Source organism: Myxocyprinus asiaticus, chromosome 39 (assembly GCF_019703515.2).
Source record: "Myxocyprinus asiaticus isolate MX2 ecotype Aquarium Trade chromosome 39, UBuf_Myxa_2, whole genome shotgun sequence".
Taxonomy (NCBI): domain Eukaryota; kingdom Metazoa; phylum Chordata; class Actinopteri; order Cypriniformes; family Catostomidae; genus Myxocyprinus; species Myxocyprinus asiaticus.
In genome coordinates, this window is record NC_059382.1 from 22563015 (window position 1) to 22587348 (window position 24334).

The 24334-nt window shown below is 37.5% G+C and overlaps 1 protein-coding gene across 4 annotated transcripts in view; it reads left to right on the forward strand.

Annotated features, from left to right (window-relative positions):
* The window catches only part of LOC127429972 (protein turtle homolog B-like), a 91172-nt gene that overhangs the window by 27484 nt on the left and 39354 nt on the right, over nucleotides 1-24334 (forward strand). For all 4 annotated transcript variants that reach the window (XM_051679377.1, XM_051679378.1, XM_051679379.1 and 1 more), the window contains exons 3-4: nucleotides 4743-4889; nucleotides 19757-19908. In XM_051679377.1, coding sequence (XP_051535337.1) covers nucleotides 4743-4889; nucleotides 19757-19908 — 299 coding nt within the window. The remainder of the gene's footprint in view (nucleotides 1-4742; nucleotides 4890-19756; nucleotides 19909-24334) is intronic.

The following is a 24334-nucleotide window of genomic DNA, read 5'->3' on the forward strand; positions in this document are numbered from 1 at the left end:
TATATATATATATATATATGCATATGGCTGAGATTGGGGTTGTGGAGTTGCAGATAGCATTTATATTAGAAGGTAGCATAGTGTTTCTGCCTACATTTTGAAACAGTGTTTAAGTCAGGAGTGCACTAATGATGCCTTAAATGCTTTATAGGTAGGTAGCTTACTACTGTTTACGTACTATGTTACTATGTTTTAGAACAGAGCTACTATGTGAGTAGAATTGTTTAATTGGACAATTCTTCCCCTCTCCGAATGGAAATAAGAGGTTGAATCTCCAAGGGGGGCATGCACTATGGAGTGGAATTGACTTTTTAATTTACATCACAATTTCTCATAAATTCTCTTCTCCCATAAGATAAATAATTGATTTAAGTAAGAGAGAGAAAATTAACTTTCATGCCACTATTTGGTTGTGGCCTTATCACATTTAAATTAGATGTGAGGTCTGATATTCAGTTTCAGAGTTCCAGCGGTGTGACTTTATATATTTGTCTCCTGTGTGTACTAAAGTGTTGCCATGGCAGCTCATTGTGTATTGCTTCTCTCCACCACAAGACTTTAGTCTCACAGTTAGGCTGGACTGCACACAATTACCATTTAACTCAAAAAGGCTATTACTGTAACTCAAAATGCAATTTTCTACAGTAAAAATTCCCAAACTTTCTCCCTGTTGGCTACTGCCTAAACTTTGGGTCTGATTCCTCAGCTAATTTGCTGTATTAAAGTCCTCATTGTCTTGCAGATGGACAATCTATATGGCAATCATTGCAGCAGTTTAGATGTGATTTACACAAGCTCTCCTAAAGTGATCCTTAGCTAGAGGCAGATTGTTTTCATTCAGGACGGGCTTATTTGTGGCTCCCTAAAATGTTGTATGCAAATCCATCCCCCAGTCAGTGTTGGTAAGAGGCCAGCAGCAGGATTTTGGTGATTAAGCACCTAACAAGTTTGCCTAATGAACGCCCCTGTGTTCTCTGAGCACGGCGTACTTTGCTAAAAACATTGAAGATGAGCCCTTATAAAACCACTGCTTAAATGAACCTCAAAGTGTTCAGTGCTGCGGAATGTTGCACAGAATATGTCTCTTAAGCTTATAGTTTTAAAGCTAGAAACCCGGCTAGCACAATTACAATGTAAAGATGTTTGTTTTTTAGTTGTGAAAATGTTTTTGTTTTGTTATTGTCAGATCAGACCGCACCCAGCCATGCCGCCCGGACTATGCTGATGATGAAATTAGTGTCATGCATATTGTGCATGGAGCAATCAGCACTGTTGGGCATGTTACTCAAAAAATGTAGCTAGCTAAGCTACCAAGTAACAGAAAAGTTAGCTAAGCTAAAAGCTACACTTCAGAGAAAGTAGCAAGTTAGACTACAAGCTACTTGCCAAAAGTAGCTTGCTACATTTAAAATACTTCATTTTTTTTCAATCAGATGCATAGAGTATAAAGTTGTGTATCTAAAAAAACCGTATTCACATGAACTTTATCAAAGCCATGGTATAGCATAGTAAAGTATATTGAAATACAGTATACAGTGTAGTGCAATAGAAATATATGTGCATGTAAAAAAACATGTAAATTCAAATGTATACAAGCTACCCATATAAACCCATGTGTTCAATATGTATAATCACTATTTTTACATTATATTTTTCATATTTATATATTACTACCTGTACAAACCCATTTGAACATAATTTCTTTTGTACATTCCTGTTTAACAACTCTACGTACATATGCTATTCATCTTATCCTGTAATTCTGTGTCTAGCTATTGTATATCTGTATGTACTGGTAGCTTCTCTTCAGAGGCCAGTGTGTGTCTGTGTGTGTGTGTGTGTGTGTGTGTGTGTGTGAGCACACCTGGGCAATAACACTTTGATATCTGTTGTATCAGATGGTAATACCATGGTATTCTGTGTTTACATGGCTCTTTAAAGTTTTAATGGTACTACCATTGTACTTTGATATGCTGTATGGTTACCATATTCATAAACTATTGTATTTACATGGTGCATTTAGGTAATTCACAGAATACCATGATACTACCATGGTATTTCAATATATGATTACTATATTCATATACCATTGTATTCATAGGGTGCTTTCAGGTAATGGGCCATTTCCAAAAAAAACATGGTAATGCCATGGTACTTTTTTATGTGTTTTCAAATAAGCTATCGCTACAAAGTGTTTTGATACTCTTTTGGTTGGAAAATATTTTTACCTGCAGTAGTCAGTCACAAGCTGCACATGAGATAAACTGAATAAAGATCATCTTCATTATTGGCAAATGATATGACACACTTAGGTTAGAGGCGTAGCCAGAAACAGCACTTTGGGTGTGCCAAGAGAAAACTGGGTGTGCAAGAACTAAAGAACAATTAAGTGAAATATAATAAAATGACATAAAATAACATATATAATAAAAATAAATAAATAAATAACATAACAACCATTGCATCAATTTCTTTTAGGCTAGATATTTTTTTAAACTCTGTGTAGTTTAAATGACTGAAAAAAATTCAATGGAGTAAGTAGTCCTGTTAATATATAAAAATATAAGGCTTAATACCCCCCCCCCCCCCCAAAAAAATGTTTTTGAATAATTCATCATTATTTTCCAAAATATGCTAAAGACACAACTAGAAATGTTGGTACAATTTGCACAATACAGAACGATACAGCCGTTTAATGCATTTACATGAGCACACACATTGTTGGCTTATTAAGCATAATCGGTATAAGAATGTGCAAGTAACCATACTCATTATTTTATAAATGTATTTATTTATCTTATTTGTAGAGGTGGCTACTATAAAATTTCAAATTAACATCAACATTTAACCTAACTGCAACCAAAATTTAATGCATTGTGAAATGCTGTAAGAACATTTTGTCCTGGCTAGAAATGCAGTCCTGCTTACAGGGGCTCTGAGAATGCCTTTTATTTGCTGTTAGATTCAGCATGAAGATGCTCTCTAACTTTGATACCGACGCTCAATCTTATCAGCCCTTTATCACCCTGCACGAAAATAGCTGTGATTTTTAGGCATTATTTTTTTACTGCAAGACTTCAGCCTCATCTGCCCCGTGCCATATTGATTTTCTGCTCTGGAAACCTGCTGTTTCCTCTCCCAGGTACGGCTGTGATCCCAGGGCTATGATATCTACTTCTCAGTACACAGCAGTATGAAGTATGAAGGCCAGCCAGAGCATAAATACATGTGTCTGAGACACTAAGGCAATCTCTGCCCACTAAACACTGCCCTGAACTTTCAAAAGGCATTAAATCCCAGCTAAAGTCTTCAAAATGAGAAAATGAGAGATTTCTGGATTGCTATTGGGCAGCATGAGGTTCTGGAATGGCTTAGTTCAGTCATAGAAATGCTTGGCTACCTACTTTCCATGACTGTTTGTATTGTTAGAGTGTTTGCTAAGCCTCTTAGTAAAGAAAGTGTAACACTCTGATGTGAGCAGTGATACATTGTTCTTTTCTATTTCAAGTACAGTATGCATTTCATGTGATAGTGTAGGAGTGCTGAAATTGGGGGAAGATTACTTTTCTAGTAATGTTATACATTGCTTCACATACTGGTTGACTGCTTAGCATTTTATCATTTTGTGAAGTGCAAAATAACCATGGGTGAAACCGAAGTATTAAAAACACTACAGCCCAATAGATTTCAGAGTTGTTATACATTGGTACTCAATCATTTGTGACTGTAAACTAAGGCTATACAGCTTATAAAATTCATACAATATGTTACAGTACTATTTTAATATTCAGTGGGCATTTTAATTTCTCTTATAGTCTCTATATGCTGGAGTGATTAACTGTGTAATCACAAGGGCAATAGTGGGTTTTTCTTGATGATAACATCTAAAAATAATCTCCACCAACAAACATTACACACAGGCAGTTAATTAGAACATAAATTTCCTGTTTCGGCATAGACTGCATTATGCAGTGTTGGCAGAGTAAGACCAAATCATTTTAAACAAAAGCAGATTAAACTATAGACCCTGAAATGTATCTAGCTTTTTCATTTACATCAATGCATGGATCCAACACTACTTCAAGTTAATTGTCATCTACATGTGGCTGTCTATCTTATATCATTTTTGGATGCAATATATTTGACATAAGATGCAACATAAAATCTATTATTACTTCATCCCGGACGAGCCCCCAATTATGTTGCAACTTCACCCTAGATGGGGTCCTAATTTTAAGACTTCAGGTTGAGGCCATAACATAATTAGGGGCTCATCTGGGATGGAGTAGCTGCCACTTTGTATTTTTTATTTTTTTTTGTCTTTGTATGTTTTAAAGCTGATGTGTGCAATTTTTCTAGTGCAAAATTATTTTGCGTATTCCAGCTTAATATGCAGAGACAACTATAAGTAAGACATTTGTAGGTTGATTTCACCCCAAAGTGTAACACTTTGGCACTGTGGAGCTTTCAAACATTCCTTTGTTTGTTTAAGGAATGTTTGAATGTTTGTCCAGCCCAACACAGCAACATTGGCTCAACCCAGTGAGTTTGGGGCAGGACTATATTTTTGTACAATCAGTGGAAGGCAGGGGATTTTCTGGAATCTGTTTAAAAAAAACAGTGATTATTTTTACAATTTTGTTTGCAGAAATTACATATTTCAGCTTTAAACTGGAAGTCTTGTCACTAGCGGTTGAATTGCATTAGTCCCATGCTAACTTCTGCTTTTGTGCCTCTTTTAGGGAGAGCCAGTCTACATGGCAAAGCTTCTCTGCAGATTGACCAGGTTCGCTCGGAAGACCAGGGCTGGTACGAGTGCAGGGTACTCATGCTGGAACAGCAGTACGACACCTTCCATAATGGAAGCTGGGTTCACCTCACAGTCAATGGTAAATACATCATCTCACAGTCAATGGTGACCCTCAGTGATGGTGACCCTTGTCACTACCTCACCTCAAGATTTTCATTATGAAATGTTTTGGACGTAATATGATGCTAAGGGCGCCTCACATATACAAATCTACATTTATTGCTTTCTGCTTTTCTCTATCCACCGAATGCATACAAGAAACATTTCTTCGATTGGTCATGGATAGTAGTTGATGGAAATGGGTTTTTCTATGGCTGATCTTAATGTGTTGAGAGAAATGTTATAATGCTAATATATATATATATATATATATATATATATATATATATATATATATATATATATATATAAATATACGGGGGGACAACTGGACCTTTTGTCCTGGGCCCATACTTGAAGGGGGCCTAGACTGGAGGAGGGGGTGGCCCACATAAAGACTATTCTATATTGTAGAGCACATCTCTCTTCACGCATTCAGCGGGAGATGTTCATATAAACACGGAGACATTGCACGGCAGCAAAACTGTCCACACCCCAACATGGGATAACTGACTTGTTGATGGGACAACTGTTCCCCCGCCCCTCGCACAACTGACTAGGGTGGGGGGGGGTTGCTGAATGCGTATTGTACTGGGCCCAAGAATTTCTAACTACAGCCATGTATATGTATGTATACAGTATATATATATATATATATATATATATATATATATATATATATTTGATTGGATGGAATGCGTGCGTTAAAACCGCTTAATGCACAGGTAGTTCCAGTCAGTTTTAATCACCATTCTATATTAATGCGCCTACTCTACTGTGCTACGTGATGAGACATTTTTAGAGTTTTATGCCTCTGTTCAAACGATCTCTGAAGATGAATGTAGTCCCAGAGCTAGGATTAACCGTCACATCACAAATAACATCATCAAGTCTTGCAGTGCCATCTTTAAATCAACTGCAAAGCTCTACAGGAAACACAGAAAAGACAACAGTGTTCATCAGCCCCATATTAAGCCCAAAGTATACTTCGATTTTGATGCGAATGCTCAACGTCTGCGTACATTCGAATGTGAACCTGTCAAATTATACTCCATATGACTGTGCACGCATTCACAGCCGGTTGCACTACGACTGTACGAGACACCGGACTATTTCTGTTCAGGAGTTTAGACCAATAAAGGTATCTTCATAGTCCTTCAGACTTGAGTTATACAAAAGCGGGTATCTCCTGATCTCCTCACACACGTGTTCTTGACGTGCACATCCACTGTTGATGTTTTACCTTTGATTACATCTTCTTGTAGTGCATCTTTGTGATAACAATGGTTCAAATGTGAGTGTTGCCACCTTTTGGACCCACTAATTACATGCACATTCTGCACGTTCAAAGACTCGTGGCTAGAAAAATCGGACAGCGTGCGTTCAGTGCTCAAGCACTCAATACCAGAATGGCGTCACGTGTCTGCGACTGACCGAAGTATACTTTGGGCTTTACTCACCCAAAGCGCTTACAAGTATGGTTTGACATTCAGCTTGTTTTTGACTGAGAGGAAGAGAAGATAACTGGGACCCATCAAATGCGTCTTTCTCTGTCTGGCAATACAATTCATATTACATCATCTAAAATAGCCGCACTGTCTGCTTAACATGTGCGTCTATAACCGCTAGAGGGCACCCCATGATCACACATTGCTTACTGAAGCTCTGAAAGATACTGTTTCATAATATGCAACATTGCAATTTCATTCTTAATTCAATCGATCATGCAGCCTTAATGGATACCATATGGATGTTTCAGAGGTCAAAGTCTACGGGTTTTGGGCATTTTGGATGGTTTTCTCATCTTGTACAGTAAGGGCTACTTTTACAACTGTCACGTCAGCAACGCTGGTTTTTCCTCATTAATGTGAAAATGACAAAGAATATGAATTAAATATTACATGTTCTGAGGAGTGCCAACCCTTCTAAATTATGTGGCTATTATTATTTCTGGATTGAGTATTTAAATTCAAATTTTTAAGAGTGTTTAATAAGAGTGATATTATCACACTACTTTATCTCTGTGTCTGATTTAGAATGGGCAGGACTGTAGATCTAACGACCCGTAGATAAAGTTAATTGTTATTGTTTGTGTTCCAGTCAAAATTTACACTAATATTGATTATACAAATCAATGACAGCTGTAGCTAATCAATACTGGCAAGTGACCATGGTGTAAGCAGGATAAATCCACGGCTATGTGTGCGTTAAATGATTTGAATGCACTTCGCTGAGGCAACCACTCTCATACAGTATGTATATAAACTCAGCAAAAAAGAAACGTCCTTTTTCAGGACACTGTATTTTACAGATCTTTATTGTAAAGGGTTTAAACAATGTTTTCCATTCTTGTTCAATGAACCATAAACAAATAATGAACATGCACCTGTGGAACAGTCGTTAAGACACTAACAGCTTACAGATAGTAGGCAATTAAGGTCACAGTTATAAAAACTTAGGACACTAAAGAGACCTTTCTACTGACTCTGAAAAACACCAAAAGAAAGATGCCCAGGGTCCCTGCTCATCTGCTTGAATGTGCCTTAGGCATGCTGCATAGAGGCATGAGGACTGCAGATAGCTTTATGCTTTTCTTATATTTTCAGATGTGTGTGTGCTAGTACGTGTAGGTGTGTACAGTATTATCAGTATTATCAGCATACTTCAGGATGGGCCGAAATGCATTTCTCCTTGTTCTCTCTCATGCTCGCTTTCACTTTCACTTTGGTGTCCTGTCTCTCCCCCTCCCCGTCATGTTTAATGGATGTCTGTTTTTGGGGGTGGAGTAGGTCTAATAGTGGCTTGATTTCATATTTTTTTCTAATATCAGCAGTGAATCAGATCTGTGAGGAGCGGAGGAGGAAGTGAGTCTTTCTTACCAATCATGTCTTACTGCTGCTATTAAAACAGTGAGTAATACTTGTGGTAGACAAAACAAAACCCAGCCCTTATCCTGCAGCTGCATAAATGAGCAACGCACTCCCTCATGGCCCTGGTCTAGGTCTGCCACCATTGTTTTGAGCTGAAAATGTTATTGGCATCTCCCTCGTTACATGCCGCACCACAGCCCCGGAGGGACTTTATTTTGTTCTTATACAAGCAATTTGTTCCTGTCCTCTAATCTGATTGGTCAAGCTGGTTTCCAAGAGTGCTGATATTTATATGAAGAGCAGTAAGATGCTTCAGGCTATGTTCATACTAATACATTTTCGTTTAAAAACACTACATTTTGGCCTTCCGTCCACACTGACACTGCGTTTTTGACAGCAAAAACTGAGCTTTTTGAAAATGCTGTTCCAAGTGGATAAATTTGAAAACGCCATCTTCGTGTTATAGTGTGGACAAGGAAAAGGGAGACGCAGACATATTTGTTGTCAAGTGACGCAGTCATGTGATTTCTTCAACCCAAAGCATTCAAAATGGAGGCCCATGTTGTAGCAGCGTTGTTGTGCCTGATATCCACTTTGATAGCATTGTTAAAGATAAATGTTACATTGTGCAACCTTCAAAGGCAATGGGACGTTTACTCGAAATTGGTGTCCGGCGGTGGAACACCGGGATAATTGAGTTTTAGACCATACATGGAACGGTGAGTTTTCCACATGCACAGTAAGGGGACTTAAGCGTTTTCATACGTTTAAGTGTGGACGAGTAACTTTTCAAAAAAGTTTGAAGATGCCGTTTTATCTGGATTAATGTGGATGTAGCCTCAGTGTTTGTATCTTTCCGCTGGTCCGTTGAATGTTTGGTCCTGCTTTGGCTTGTTTGCAACTATTTTCGTTAGTGGAGCAAAAATAAACAAAATAACTGAAAAATAGACAGCCATATTGTGTCTGAAATGTAAGTTGTGAGTCAAGTAATGAGATGAAATAGATTTTCTAGATTTGTTACACAGTTTGCATGCTAAAATCCTTTCAGAGCAGTTGTGTCTTTAAATTAATTCACTTTAAAACACCACCGCTATTGCCATACACATTCAGATGGACATCTTTGCCTGTTCACTGAAAACAACAGGTAAACACAGGTTGTCCGATTTACTAAATCCTATTATTTGTGATCTACACAACAAAATTGTGTTTCTCTTCTAAACTTGTTTTCTTTGCTTTTGATTAATGTAATTCTCTAAAGTGTGCACTCTACTGGATTTAATTATGTAGAATGAATAATTGTGAACCAATCAAGTGTGTTCACAACAATGGCAAATTATTTTTGCTGCTGTTAAATTTACTTAATTAAAATGAGCTAATGCACCACAATTCTTGAACATAATTTTATTGCATTCAATCTATTTTAAATGTTAATACCTGATTACTACAAAACTTGTGTATCTTTAACTGCACAATGTTATATGAACCGTCAGTTATTAACTGCACCACAGCCTCATTGAAGTGTCACTGGTCTGAAGTACAACATTAAATAAACAGTAAAATTTCCAGAGACAGTTGGACTGTGTCATGTAGCCTAATGTTGTACCTCAACATTTCTTATTTGATTTCGAGTTGGAATTCAGAACTTGCGCATCAGTATAAGATTAATTCAGTAACTGCTTTGACTGGTGTAAAAGGATTTTGATTCACTAAAAAGAACTGCTCATAAGAGTAGTTTGTTCGAAAACCAAACTACATCAGAAACACCAGATTTTTCACACTGCAGATTCAAAAGAACCGGCTCATAAGAGTAATTTGTTCCTGAATCTGGCAACACTGGGCACGCTGTATATATTTCGCTGTAGATTCAGAAGGTGGCAATACTGCTGTTGAAAGGAGCTGCAGGAAACACTGTCAGTGCATTACTGGAAAATTGCATGTGCAAAAAATTTTAACAGAGCCAAAAGTCATGAAAATCAAATAAATTTTTTATAAGTGGAACCGGTTCTGAACAAGGACTGGTTTTTAACCCTAGTTTATTTGGGATTTAGAACAGATTCTGGTGGGATTGCCAGCTAGCATAAGCTTATAAATGAGTAATGTGACAAAAATATTATGTAAAACTGAAGAAATGAATCATGTTATGGACACTAACATATAAGATCTTTTTGGGGCTATTTAATTGGGCCATTTAGAAAAAACGTTACAATATTAAATTTTGTTGAAATTACGCGAAACAAATTTCTGACTAAGAAATGAACTAAACCAAGAAGAAAAAATTATGTAACTTTCTGAGAAATCTGTCATGAGCTGTGTGATTTAGATGGTGTGTCAAGTTAAAAATTTTGTTTCGTTCTGATGTGCTCCATCTAGCTATTTTCGAATGCATTCTATGTTAACACCCTCTAAGAAACATGTCCATTTCGGGAAGACCAGACTAAATACACAGTGCTTTAGCTTAGTCAACTAGTCATTCAGGCAGCCCAACAAAAATATGTAGTTTTGTTGATCCCTACTTGATATCAACTTGATTGTAGTTCTTTTGCTTGAATGAAATTGCTTAATTGTCATACACTTGACTGTAATGAGAAGAATGACAATAAACTTGATTTGACCTTTGGTCAGTGCTGTGTTAGCCTCAATATTAAAACAACATGGGCAGCCTATAAATTTACTTACATGATTAGTCTTTGGGTATGGGCCTGCTCTGAAATCTGGGTGCCCTTGTGTCTAATAAACAAGAGTAATACAGTATTTCGCCATGTAGAGCACCCTTAATTTCCATTACACTAATGGAGATGTCTTCCATGGTGCCAAGCTACAGAGGCAAATTTGGGGTAGCTCAAGGCTTTGGTCATGTGATGTTCCTTCCTCTCATTTCGTTTGAACATCACATTTTGCCTGATTTATTATTTATGGGCTTGGTTCAGCACTGCTAGAAATATATTATCTCCTCCACGTTGAGTGTTTGAATTTTATTAGATGATGAATTTAATACAATTCATTAAAACAATATGCAAACTATCATGATTCACCGCTCACTAATCATTGCCTGGGGGTCAATATCCAAAAGGCCCTCTTTTGCATATTAATGGTTTCACAAAGCCATTGTAGGCTTAAAGCAAGTGCTGACTTGGCAGATTCATTCCAACACTGGAGCCTTTTGTGTTCAGCCCCACTGCATACTGATTCACTTTACATGTGTGAGATGCAGTGGGAGAGGAATTAAACATAATTATGACCGTCATTAAGGACCAGCGAGAAATCATTAGCATTTGGCATGTTGATACATATTGGGAATAAGCAACTTTGTTTGCGCTGTGTAGCGTCCATTTAATGAATTACATCTCTGACCATCCCAATGACCCACCGTGTAAATCGTCTTTAGATTTTTAGAAAAATGTTGAAGTTCTGTAGGTCCTTGTAAATGTAAGTCAGAGGGTGCCATCAGGTTGCTGGCTATTTGATGTCCAAAAGGCATATTTAGGCAGCATAAAAGTAATCCACACGACTGCAGTCAATCAATTAATGTCGTCTTTAGCAAATCGATAGGTTGGTGTAAGAAACAAATCGATAATTAAAACTTTAACTTGAAAAAAAAATTATAATTCCTGCCAGATGCATCAGTGAAGTAAGCGCTATGGCGAGTTCATGCTAGAAGTCGGAAGCATGCGCTTTGTGTACAGAGGAACAAAAGAAAAGAATAAACAAACAGATCTCATACCTCAACTCCCTGACTAGCATCAAAAATGAGAAAAATATAAATGTTAAAAAAAAATAAATAAATAAAAAAAAAAGCACCTTCCTCCCTAAAGCTTCCAATTAATATAAACTCAAATTGTTCTCAGCTTTTTAGCAGGCTAATGATAAACAAATAACCTAGTTAAAGATGTAGCAACAACAGCCTACTCTTCAACATGTTAGCAATCAAGTAGCGGTACATGATGTGGAGCAGGAGAAAAGAATCCTCTCATGCTGGCTTTCCTCCCAGTTTATATCTGCTGTCTCTCCCTTCAGCAACCAATCCTCACTGTTGAGCACCTCTGTGATGATTGGCACAGCTGTTGTTAATTAGATCGGCTGAAGACGAGAGAGAGAGAGAGAGAGAGAGAGAGAGAGAGAGAGAGAGAGAGAGAGAGAGAGAGAGAGAGAGAGAGAGGAGCAACAAGAAAACAGTACATTCCAACTGCACAAAACAAATCATATTAAAATATATAGAGATGTATCAATATACAAATAAGAGAAATATGTGACGTAACAAGCCATTAATTGATTGACTGACTGGAGTTGTGTAGATTAATTTTATGCTGCCTAAATTTGCCTTTTGGACCATCAAATAGCCAGCAGCCTGATGGCACCCATTTATTTACATTATAAGGACCTACAGAGCTTCAGCATTTATCTAAAAATCTTAATTTGTGTTCTGCTGATGAAAGACAGTCATACACATCTGGGATGGCATCAGGGTAAGAGAATAATGAGAGAATTTTCATTTTTGGGTGAACTTTTCCTTTAACTTAAGTATTGCTAGGATTTGAGCACATGTACACCTACAATTTTAAAGGTTATTTTTAGTTACTTTTAACAGGTAGTTCACCCCAAAATGAAAATTCTGTCATAATTTACTCACCCTCATGTTGTTCCAAACCTACTATGCGGATCAAAAAAGTAGACAGTTACATTTCAATATAACAATACATTTCAATACATTTCTCAGTCCATCTTTTAAATATAATGGCAGTTGATAGTACCTCACTTTAAAGCTTAAAATGGAGGTACGGGGGGTGTGGTGGTGTGTCGCGAGTGTGTCTTCTGTGCACGCCAGTGTTTTTTATGGTGTGTCACGAGTGTGTCTCCAGCGCACTTGCTTTTGTGTTATGTTTAGCGCCATGATGCCAAGTGATTCACTTGCACTTGGGGGGGGGGGGCATAGGGGTAATTTTGGGGGGCAGAGCCCACCCCAGCACCCCCCTAGATCAGGCCCTGGCTGAGACTCTCACAAAAACAGGTACACAGGTACAATATGAATATGTTTGTTTCACTGTTTTATTCATTTATATTTTTGTTTGTTTGTTGCTGAAGTGATAAAGGTCCGAGTTTGGTTCTTTTTAAGAGGACTTAAGTAAAAAGTTTGCCCAAAGTCATGGGCAAAACATTACCAAAACATTTGGTCAAAAGGAATCACTTACTACTTTTTGTTGATCATATCACAATTCAAATCGCAATTGCAATATTTTTCAAAATTGCTTAATACTGTAGCAATATGACTTTTTGTCCAAAATCGTGCAGCCCTAGTACTTCTAGCTCCATACAACTTGGCAAAGACTGTTTATGGAAATTAATGTTTCTTGCAGTAGATGTTTGGATATCTAAGTTTAGTTATGTTGATTAGTCATTGTGAAATGAAGCAGCACCTGATATTTATATGGTTGCTGTCAGACTCTGAGGTGCCATCCACAGGAATGGTATACTTAGCACTGTGCTATCAGCTCTCTGTATGCACAGCATATTTGTCTATTTAGCATATGCTTGTGAAGTGAGACTTATGCATATTCCAAACCTCCATCAATGACACCAACAGTCTGCCTCACCTCGAATAGATCTTTAAAGTCTGCCGCCTTTCTCTTTCTCTTGCAGAAATCACTGTGACTTATTTGGAAATTGCACAGTAGCCATTTTCTCATTTTAAAACTGCAGTGAGAGAGAGACAGGTACAAGTGAAGGGTGTATTATTCCATGTGGGGCAGGTGTGTGTTTGTGTGTATGTGAGTTTTTGGCCTGGGGTAAATGAGTTCAGTGTTTGCCTCGTCTTTCTTCTGCCGGAGAAATGTCACCTGTGCAGCTGTGGCGGGCGGTGCGAGTTTGAACATCTGTGAGGGTTTATTTCACGCCTTCCTATTTCCTCTCTACTGCCGCAGCGGCCATTCATGCACTCACTCGTTTGCATTCATGGTCAGTTTGCCCATTCACTCGGTCATGTCTCATGTCCCCTCTATGTCAGGGCTCTATGCATACATTTTTTTAGGAGCATTTGTGCTCCTAATTAAAAAAATTTAGGAGCACAGTCAAAAATGTAGGAGCACAGTTGTAGTCCAGTTTTTTTTTTTAGAGATGGTAATGTTAATGTGCCACAATATAACATGCACAAAAAGGCATGAGAAAACTGAGCTCATCAATTATGACAAAATTCAGGAACATAGTGTGAGTCATGACAAAGGAGTTTAAATTCTTATAAACCAAATTTAATATTTTCAGTTAATTTGACAGGCTGTCTGCAAAAAAACAACAGCAGCTTATGTTAACCTGTTTCACCTTGTGAACATAAATATACAAAAACTAAATTTTCAGTCTTTGAAGTGTGGTCCTCTTAAATGTATTTAAGAACTCTAAATTGACATCTGCACTGCTGAACACAATTAATGTTCCTGTCACACAATGTATAACAATCAGATGCTGCATATTTCAGTTGGCCAGGCTTTGTAACCTTTTAACTTTTAAAGTAAAATTTGATGCTTTTCATTTCATTCAAACTGACTAAAACTTCTCACACAACTTTTTTGCGATTGCTCAGTTGACTGAATGGATGAAAAGCAGCCAATTGCAGTGTTAGTTCATGTTTATTGCATTATTTTAATTTCACATGTGTTACTATGTTGGTGTTTAGTTTTTGTGAGTGACACTGAGCACTGTCTCTACATGTTTATTGGTCATTGCTCCTGGAAGGGCCTCTGTTGATGAACTTTATGTCATCATGTACCATTTTGTAATTACTACGGTGATTAACAATACCTTTTAAAGTGAAAAGCAGATTTTTACAGTTTCAGAAGGTTAATGTATCAAGTTTGTCATTTAATAATATAAACAGTAATGCACCGTAAAATATACAGACATCAAAATTACATCCCATAAATTCTGAAACATGGTTACTGTATTTTTTACGGTAAATGTCTGGCAACCACATCTTTAAATTTAGCTGATTTCTTTTTTTTTTTTTACAGTGTAACTCTGAACTTCATTTGGTTGCACCATTTGTTCTTTTAAATTTAGCTAATACTGTAGGTCATAAGCTCTCTGTAAAGTAATTTTTCATCATATAATATGTCGTTTACCTTTATTGATCCAATAAGGTGCCTTAAAATCTGTAAACAAAAGTAGAGATGCATTTTCAGTTTACCTTGTTACTGTTGATGTTTCAGACTTTTTTTTGCCTCCGATCCAGTGACTGTCAGCTTTATATTTACACTTTGTCATTTAGCGACTTTCCATTGAAATAAGATAAATTAGTAGTCATGAAATGTAATAAATACTTTTGTTTTAAATAGATAATAAAATTGCAATTAACAAATAATATTACATTCAGAATATTCCATGTATTCCTCTTTTCTGCAACTATGCAAAGCACGCATATGTAAAATATGGATTTTTTGTTTTGAGACAAGAGGTCAGTATGTGTCGTTTACATACTCTACAGTATTCATCAAATGTCCTCTGGCTATTCGAAGTAGCAGGTCAAAGTTTTTCAAACTTTAATTTTGGTAGTACTTTGGTAGTGTAACTTAGCATAATACAAAGTGTCTTTGTATGAGCTTGCATTTCCGGTCTCCCATGTTGGATTGGTATGAATGGAAGTGAATGGAGTGTGAAGTCTAGTGTGACCAAAACTTTACCTTCATCAGTTTAGTGGACATTTGAAATTACTCTAAAATCAGTTCCAAATTCAAATCTTTTGGTTTTAGCTGCGCTTGTTGCTTGGGTGTAATACTTAGGCCTCTCTCTTCCAAATGACCTTTTCTCAAATACTTTTACCATCACCAACAAAAAGCACCATGGTATTACCATATTTTTTGGGCATGTAGAATGATAATTGCATGGTATTATTTGAAGTACCTTGGAGTACCATATAAATACCATGGTATATGTATATGGTAAGCATTCAGTACCATCGTATATCAAAGTACCATAGGATTACCATAATACCACAACTGTACCATGATACCACCACAGTAAGAGAAATCGAAGCATAATATACCCAACCTGAACCAAACATTTGATGTGAATATGACTGTTATGAACACTCATTTACTCCTTACACATCCACTGCATAAGCTTATCTAAAAAGTTTTGTTAGAGACACTGGTGTTTCATTGGTATTCAGACTACTCCTCTTGTCCAAAATCTTCTTTGTTGGGGCAGGTGCTGTCTGGCCTCAAGGGCAGACAAGCCTGACAGCACTGGTTTCCTGTAGCCAGCTCTATTAACATCCACTTGTGTATGGATCCTATGTGGGCAGTGGCTGTGCCACTGTTCTTCCTGCCAGGCGGGGTGAGTGTGTGGCCGGCTGCCGGCGTGGGCTCAGCAGGTGTCAGCCGGGCAGATGTACCCCCTTAAAGAACAGTGATGGTACTGTGGAAGACACTCAGGTCACCACACAGCCCCTCTTCATCAGTGTGGCAGTCACACTCCTCTCTTTTAGAGCATCCTGCCCTCCCCCACAGCTCATATCACTAGCTTCTGATACAGGGTGTGAAAGCAACCCACAGTGGTGTAGCCAGTTGGTTAAAGAACTGGGCTGGTAACCAATAAGGATGTGTAAAATTATGTATTTTCAAAATCAACTAGTTGTTGTCTGAAGGACTAGTCGAGAAGTCTGTCTTTAAAGGATAGTTCACCCAAAAATCTCTCACCCTCATTTTGTTTCAAACCTGTATAATTTTCTCTTTCTAAAGGAGAACAGAATCAGAATTATCTTTATTGCCGAGTATGCTTACACACAAGGAATTTGTCATGGTGACAGAAGCTTCCAGTGCAAATGCAACTGTATATACATACATACAGACATAAAAATGTAAACATATAGACATATAGTGACATAAAAATAAAAAAATAAGATATAACAAATGAAAAAAGAGAAATATACAATAGAGTAATAATGTAGTTCGAATATTTTATATACAGATATACAGTTATGTGCTGGTGATGTAAGTTGATATTACGAGTTCATCATGCTCAGATGCTTTGAGGTCTGGAAGAATAGGAAACATGTAACAATAATTACATTTTTGTTCAATAGGTGCTCTTTTTCTCTGTTTAAAATATGTACGATATGCAACAAATGGTTAAAGTATACACTCAATGACTACTTTATTAGGTACACCTGTACACCTACTTATTCTTGTGATTATCTAATCAGTCAATCGTGTTGCAGCAGTGCAATGCATAAAATCATTCAGATACGGGTCAGGAGCTTCAGTTGATGCTCACATCAACCATCAGAATGGGGAAAAAATTTGAACATAGTGATTCTGACTGTGGCATGATTTTTAGTGACAAATGTGCTGGTTTAAGTATTTCTGTAACTGGTGATCTCCTCGGATTTTAACACACAACAGCCTCTAGAGTTTACTCAGAATGGTGCCAAAAGTAAAAAACATCCAGCGAGCGGCAATTCTGTGGATGGAAATGCCTTGTTGATGAGAGAGGTCAACGGAGAACAACAGTAGCATCTCAGAATGCACAACACTTCGAACCTTGAGGCAGATGGGCTACATTAGTAGAAGACCAGGTCGGGTTCCACTTCTGTCAGCAAAGAACAGGAAACTGAGGCTGCAGTGGGCACAGGCTCACCAAAACTGGATGGTTAAAGACTGGAAAAACAGCCTGGTCTGATGAATCTCGATTTCTGCCGAGGTACACAGATGTTAGTGCCACTGCATATTTCAGTTTTCTGTTCTTGGCTGACAGAAGTGGATCACGACATGGTCTTCTGCTGTTGTAGCCCATTCACCTCAAGGTTTGACATATTGTGCTTTCTGAGATGCTATTCTTCTCACTACAATTGTACAGAGGGTTTATCTGAGTTACCGTAGCCTTTCTGTCAGCTCGAACCAGTCTGGCCATTCTCTGTTGACCTCTCTCATCAACAAGGCGTTTCTGTCTGTAGAACTACCACTCACTGGATGTTTTCTGTTTTTGTCACCATTTTGAGTAAACTCTAGAGACTGTTGTGCATGAAAATCCTAGGAGATCAGCAGTTACAAAAATACAAAATAAAGAAATACAAAAATTATGCTATGGTCAAAATCACTGAGATCAAATTTTTTGCCCATTCTGATGGTTGATGTGAACATTAACTGAAGCTCTTGACTCATATCTGCATAATTTTATGCATTGCACTGCTGCCACACAATTGGCTGATTAGATAATCGCATGAATAAGTAGGTGTACAGGTGTACCTAATAAAGTGGTCACTGAGTGTAAATAAATGTATATGACTGGAACTGCAACAGCGAACAATGTTGCTGTATTTCGAAAAATTAACATCTACCTGCCATTCACTACTTAAACTGCCCTCTTCTTAGCCACGTTAAAAGGTTATGGGTCATATCTCAACTGTACAACTTGCGTATCAAAATTATTTCTGAAGTTTGCAGTCTTCGGAAGCGTTCATGTGCAACTTCCAAGTCGGCAACTCGTATTTGCAATAATTCTGATAGCATGTGAAGGCAGCAGTATAATTAGCATCTTTCTAAGCTCCTTATCACACTTGCAATTCATGCATTGTGCATGTATTTGACATAGCTGCTTGTTTCCAAATAAATTGCGACATATTCTTTGCATCTTTTACAATGCATCTATGGCAGACTGACTCAAGTGCTGTTCTGTGTGTATAAAGTGTTGGTAGTCAATCCAAAGAGACATGAATAAAACAGTGAAGCTGTCATGTTCTTCTCCTGAGTTATTCCCTAGATAGTGGTAAACAGCTGCCACTAGTATTTACGGTGGTACTTGCACTGATGATGCAAACATACTGTGGTTTGAAACCAACAGTACAATGTGAAAATGGAGGGGTAGAATCGAACTTGTGTTCAGACTAAGCAATTGAAGTGTGAAAGCTTCAAGTGTTTATTAAAGAGCAATCCTAAGAGGCAAAAAGAAAAATGTTAAAGAAGAAAGAAGATTGGTGCTGACCTTAGCGTGATGTATCAGTCTATAAAATGTTTTCCCTTGTGTTTTGTCTACAACAGATTGTAGTGTGTGGATGAAAAAGCTGGTAGGCACAGATGGACAGATGTTCAGAGGTATTAATTTGCTTGCATTGTTTGTTCTGCACCAGGTGTTTGTGCTGTTGAAAGCAGAGGCAAAACTCCCGTAGACTAACTGTGATCCACATGCACAGGATGGGTTTCTTTTCTAAAAAATGGACAGTATATATTCCTAAAGATAACCTATGTTATCACTTAAAATCTTATATCGGAGCATCCGAGTACATGTTGTAGATGATTACTAGACCTGCACAGAATCTGAGGCTGCAGAATTTCTCAGAAACCTACAGTACATAGAATGCCCATAGTTCACAGAACCCAAAGTTCTACACATCCCTCGCCCCTTGCATATTAGTTCAGTAAACATCTTTTCTATTTGTTACAAGCAAAAGCGTCCCATAGAGCCATATGTAGGAACCAGAAAATCATAGAGACTTGCGGATGGGCCTTTGTGACTTGGGCAAGTAAGCAACTTAGCAATACCCCAGAACACCCTAGCATGGTGGTGGCAAGTTTTGCACATAAAAAATCCCATACACTTAAATGAAAGGAAGAACCCAAGCCATACAGTATCTGTTGGATAAAATAGAGACTTGGTGGTGGGGCTCACTTGCCTGTAAATAAGCACCTTGCAATAACCCTTGCAACCACTTAGCAATGCCCTAAGAATCATTTACAACATCCTAGCATGATGGCGGCAAGTTTTGCACACACAAGATCCACTCAGATTTACTTGAGAAAAACTATGTATTTAGTTTGATTTGTACTTTTAGCTACCAATAGTACTATTCTCAGCTTCCACTTAACACATTTTAACATACAGTATTTAAATCCATTTTGCATATTTCCCCCCACAACAATTATAGAAAATTTATCAAATCTATCCCTTTAAAAATATGAAGGGCACTGAACTCAACTTTTCTTTGTTTCTCCCCCAGCACCCCCTACATTCACGGACACGCCACCGCAGTACGTGGAGGCGAGGGAAGGTGGCAGCATTACTCTGACCTGCACGGCCTTTGGAAACCCCAAGCCGGTGGTCACCTGGCTGAGAGAGGCGGATCAGCTGACCAGCAGCAAGAAATATATGGTATGTGTGTCCTGGGTGCAAGTGAATTAAAGCAATAAGCCACAAGAGCCAATGTGTTACAGTGATTTTACCACAGGTAAGGGGCGCTCTTATTCACAATGCTTATCCTTAGTTTAGTGCTTTTAGAAAACAGTGGCAACAGCAGTATATTTAAAGACACCAATGTTCAGTAAATAGATACTTTTATCATTAATAATAGTTGGAATAAACAATTGGTAACACTTTACAGCAAGGTTGTATATATTAACATTAGTTAATGTATTAGTAAACATGAACTAACAATGAACAGTACATTTACAGCATTTATTATTCTAGGTTAATGCTAATTTCTACATATACATTACAACATTAGAAGTAGTGTACATTAGTTAATGCATTATGATTTAACATGAACTAAATTGAACAATATTTTTTACAGCACTTTTAAATATTGGTCAATGTTAATTTATTAATATATTTTACGTATATATTAGTTAACGTGAAATAATACAAATAAATTATTAATCATAGTTTGTTCATGACACCTAATGCCTTAATTATGTAATGTTAATGTATACAACCTTACTGTAGCAATTCTTCCGCTATGCAATGTAGTGAGTTTAGCCTGACTGCAGGCTGTTTGCAGTTGTGAAGCAATGTAACAACTTGACGCATTAATATAGAATATGCGTGGTCACAGGTGTTTGTTTATTATCATTGTGCAACAGCTTTGAATGCAGTTCATCCAATCAGAATTTAGAATCGTAACTACCCGTTTTAACTCCAAATGATTTAGCATTTCTTTTGGTTAGCTGCTGCCTTGAAAAAGTTGAAAACTGATGATGTACTTTCGTCTCCAAATATAGAAAGTTTGAGTTTAGTCTAAGTATGAATTTGGTCCCCAGTGAATTGTGCTGTCTCATTTTTCTTTTTGGAAATGGAAGTATGAATCATCACAATCTATTTGTAGCAAAAGGCTCTGTCAGTCGCGGACCGCGTCGGGGGTCTGACAGATGAAGAACACGTGCCTGCAGTGGGAATGGGTAAAATATGACGTGTTTCCACCTTGTGCAGGCTGCGAGGGAGGAGGCGGCGATGCAGGATTTGACAGCACAGGCAGTCAGTCTGGCTCCAGTAGGCATTGCCTCTCAGCACATCAGAGGGGCTACCCCTGAGGAAACAGACAAATACAAGACAAAAGACAGAGTGTAGCCGCTTCCGTCTCTTACATCCAAATGTTTACGGCTGTTTCTTCAACTACAGGCACTTTTTTTTTAAATTGTCTTGGAAATGTTTTACTTTGCCTTACCATTTTTTTTTTTTTTGTGCTACTTTTCTAATGCCTTTTATGTATTGATGTTATTGTTTTACTTTTGTCCCTGACCTTCGATCTTGAAATAAAAATCTATCATAAAAATATTAATTATTTCAATTTAAAATAACTATGATAATCTAAACAAAGAGTGAAATATTCATTAAACCATTAAAAAAAATATTTTGTGAAAACTATTAATAAGCCACAAAATTGTGTGCCTTGCGGTGATTATAACACGAAAACTCATTTACCCATGGTAAAATTACTGTTAGTCACACGTGACTTGAGTGGCTTATTGCTTTATAAAATGGCAGCAACAACACTATGATAAAACACACTAATGTTTAGTAAACATTTACATTTATTATTAAAAAAAATTTAAATACACAATTGCTCTCAAAGTAATACAGTTCATTTTCCTAACGTAAAATAAAGAATGTACGGTCACAGATGTGTGTTTAGAATCATTTTACAATGACTTTGAACGCGATTCATCCAATCAGAATTTAGAGTTGGATTTGTTTTATAAATCATATTTTACACAAATTATGACTGTCCCTCAGTTGTGGCTTCATTTCCGTTATGACCAACAATTTCCCACTAATACAATTTTATCAAAAGTGTCATGTGTACTTGGTTAACAAGGACTTCCAACGACAACAAAATATTCAGTGATCATGCTTCAGATTAAAAATGAGATATGCAAAGTCAAATAAATAAGGATGTAGAGAAAATAAAGAAAAATCAAGATAATATCACTTGTCATCATAATATACTATTGTGCGTTATTGTGTATTCCAAATCAAGCTGCAATTCTGTAAAATTACAGTATGCAAAGAGTGTGAAGATATTATGTAATTGTGTGTGTTTATGGTACATAAAATACTAGCTAGGAAATTAGTCTAGCCACCTGCACCACTGTGTTCCACTCATTCTACATTTCTCAGCGTGTGACTTGTCACAATATCCTAACACAACAGCTAACATTTACTCGTGCCATGTTTGAGTGTCATTTGCCGTACCCTGGCTGCCAGTGTTACTCAGTGGCGAATGATGAACAGGAAGTGATGGCTGGCTGCTGTTCTTCCTTCGTGACCGCTCTTAGCAAGGTTACTCTGTAACTCTGTGGCCTCTCTTATCCTCTTTGACTACATGGTGCTGGAGCGTATTCCCAAAAGGTCTTGTTTGAGAAGTCTTGTAAGCTTGTTTGATGGCCGAACGATGGAGATGAAAGCCTGTGAACTCCCACTTACACTTTAAAATCAATGTGAATCGCAACGCAGTTTACTTCTGCAATGTGACGTATTTATGAGCAAAACAGAATACAAGTTTGCTAAAACAATGCTATTTGGCTATTGGTTAGCATAATCCAATAGAGCACAGCTGTGACTGTCCAATTTTTCAGTTCCGGAAGTATTTTTACCATTCATTTTTTCCATAGGGATTTCCTAAAATCCTTCATAAAAGAGTTCTAAGCCATAAACCAAACCAACCAGATCTGAGGTGAATCACAACATCACAAACTTTGATTTGAAGCAAAAAAGTTATTGAAAATTGAACAAAAAATTACAAGACTGTGTTCTTAGCATCTTTCTTGAGGAAATTAACTTCAAACCCATGAAGCATTGTGAATGACATAATCGAATTGAAAACACAGAAAAAATGTAACTCAAATTTGTTTATTATAGAATCAATATATTTAAAATATATTACAAAATATTCAGATATATTCAAGTATATAAGTAGTTTGAGAGTGTAGGGAGTCTCGATTGTGTCATTCACCATGAATCATGGGAATGGGAGTTCGCTGCAGTGCTCCTTTAGCGCAGTTTGTTTTGTTGCGATTCCCTAATTATGGATTTTCCCCCTCAGGATCATGGGTAGTGGAGTTGTTCACCAAGAATTCTGCTATTGAATATCAATAAAAAAAAAAATGATGTTGAAATAATGCAAACTGATGGCATCAACAGACGTTTATACCATCGCTTAACAACCTCGAAGCTCACAGTAGGTCTGTCTGTAAAGTTTTATAGATTATTGCTAAAAACTATTTCCCCTATGGGAAAATTTATGGGAATTTTTACTTCTGCAAGTGGACTGTTGCGCTCAGATTTCACATTGTTTTTTTGTGTATGTAACATCATACATGATATACAGTCTATGTACTGTACTAGTTAACGGTAGTGTCGAGTTCACTAATTTTCACTCACTAACACCGTCTCCACCGCCTCAAAATCATATCTTTCCCATTATTATCAATTAAGCTGTCTACACTGCGTTGTGTCGCGCCGACAGTAAAAGACAAAAAGCCTTTTTGTGCTCCACACGCTAGCGCTACTCCTGCCAACAAGACAAATAAACAATTTAGAACATTTGCTTTGTCCAGTGTAGACAGCCTCAAGACGTTGTGGCACATTGCGTCAACTGCCGCACCCATTGTAGACAGGGTGTAACTACGAAGCATTTGCTGTGTAGTGTGTAGTGACTGAGTGAACAAGCAGTTTTGGACACAATACATGCATCAATGTGTACAATACCGTAATGCCTCCCAACCTTAACGTATCTCATGTCAAAGGAACACGCATTAAAAAAAAACCTAAATGGTCAATTTTGAAGTTTCAGATTGACTTTAGTCCCTGACCATCCGCAAAAACCTTCCTTCTTTGACTTTTGTATCACAGCAAATGAGGATGCTGGCAAAAGGCAAAGCAATTCTGCATCACATTTAGAAAATTGCACCTTGTGCTGCGATTAATCTTGATTCAGTTCCAATTAGATTGTACCCAATCTATATTTAATTATTTCTTCAGTGAGGAGAAAGCATTCTCTTTCAGCTTCTTGGCCCTTGCTTTACAAAGCAATTCCCGCTGCTAACCAGTCATAGTCCAAGACATTTACTCAAAAGCAGCATGTCATGACCTCACCTTTAAGAACAGTGGTGAGAATGCTGGTGGTTCTCCATTTATTTCCCTGCTGCCATGACTAAAATCCAGAGAAAAGGAGGAATGCGGTGAAGGAATACACACATTAAAGAGCAAGAGGAACAGATGTCTTGTCTAGATGTGCCGGGTTTGTTTCTCACCCTTTTGCCCTCATTCGGCACACACACACACACACGCACACACACACACA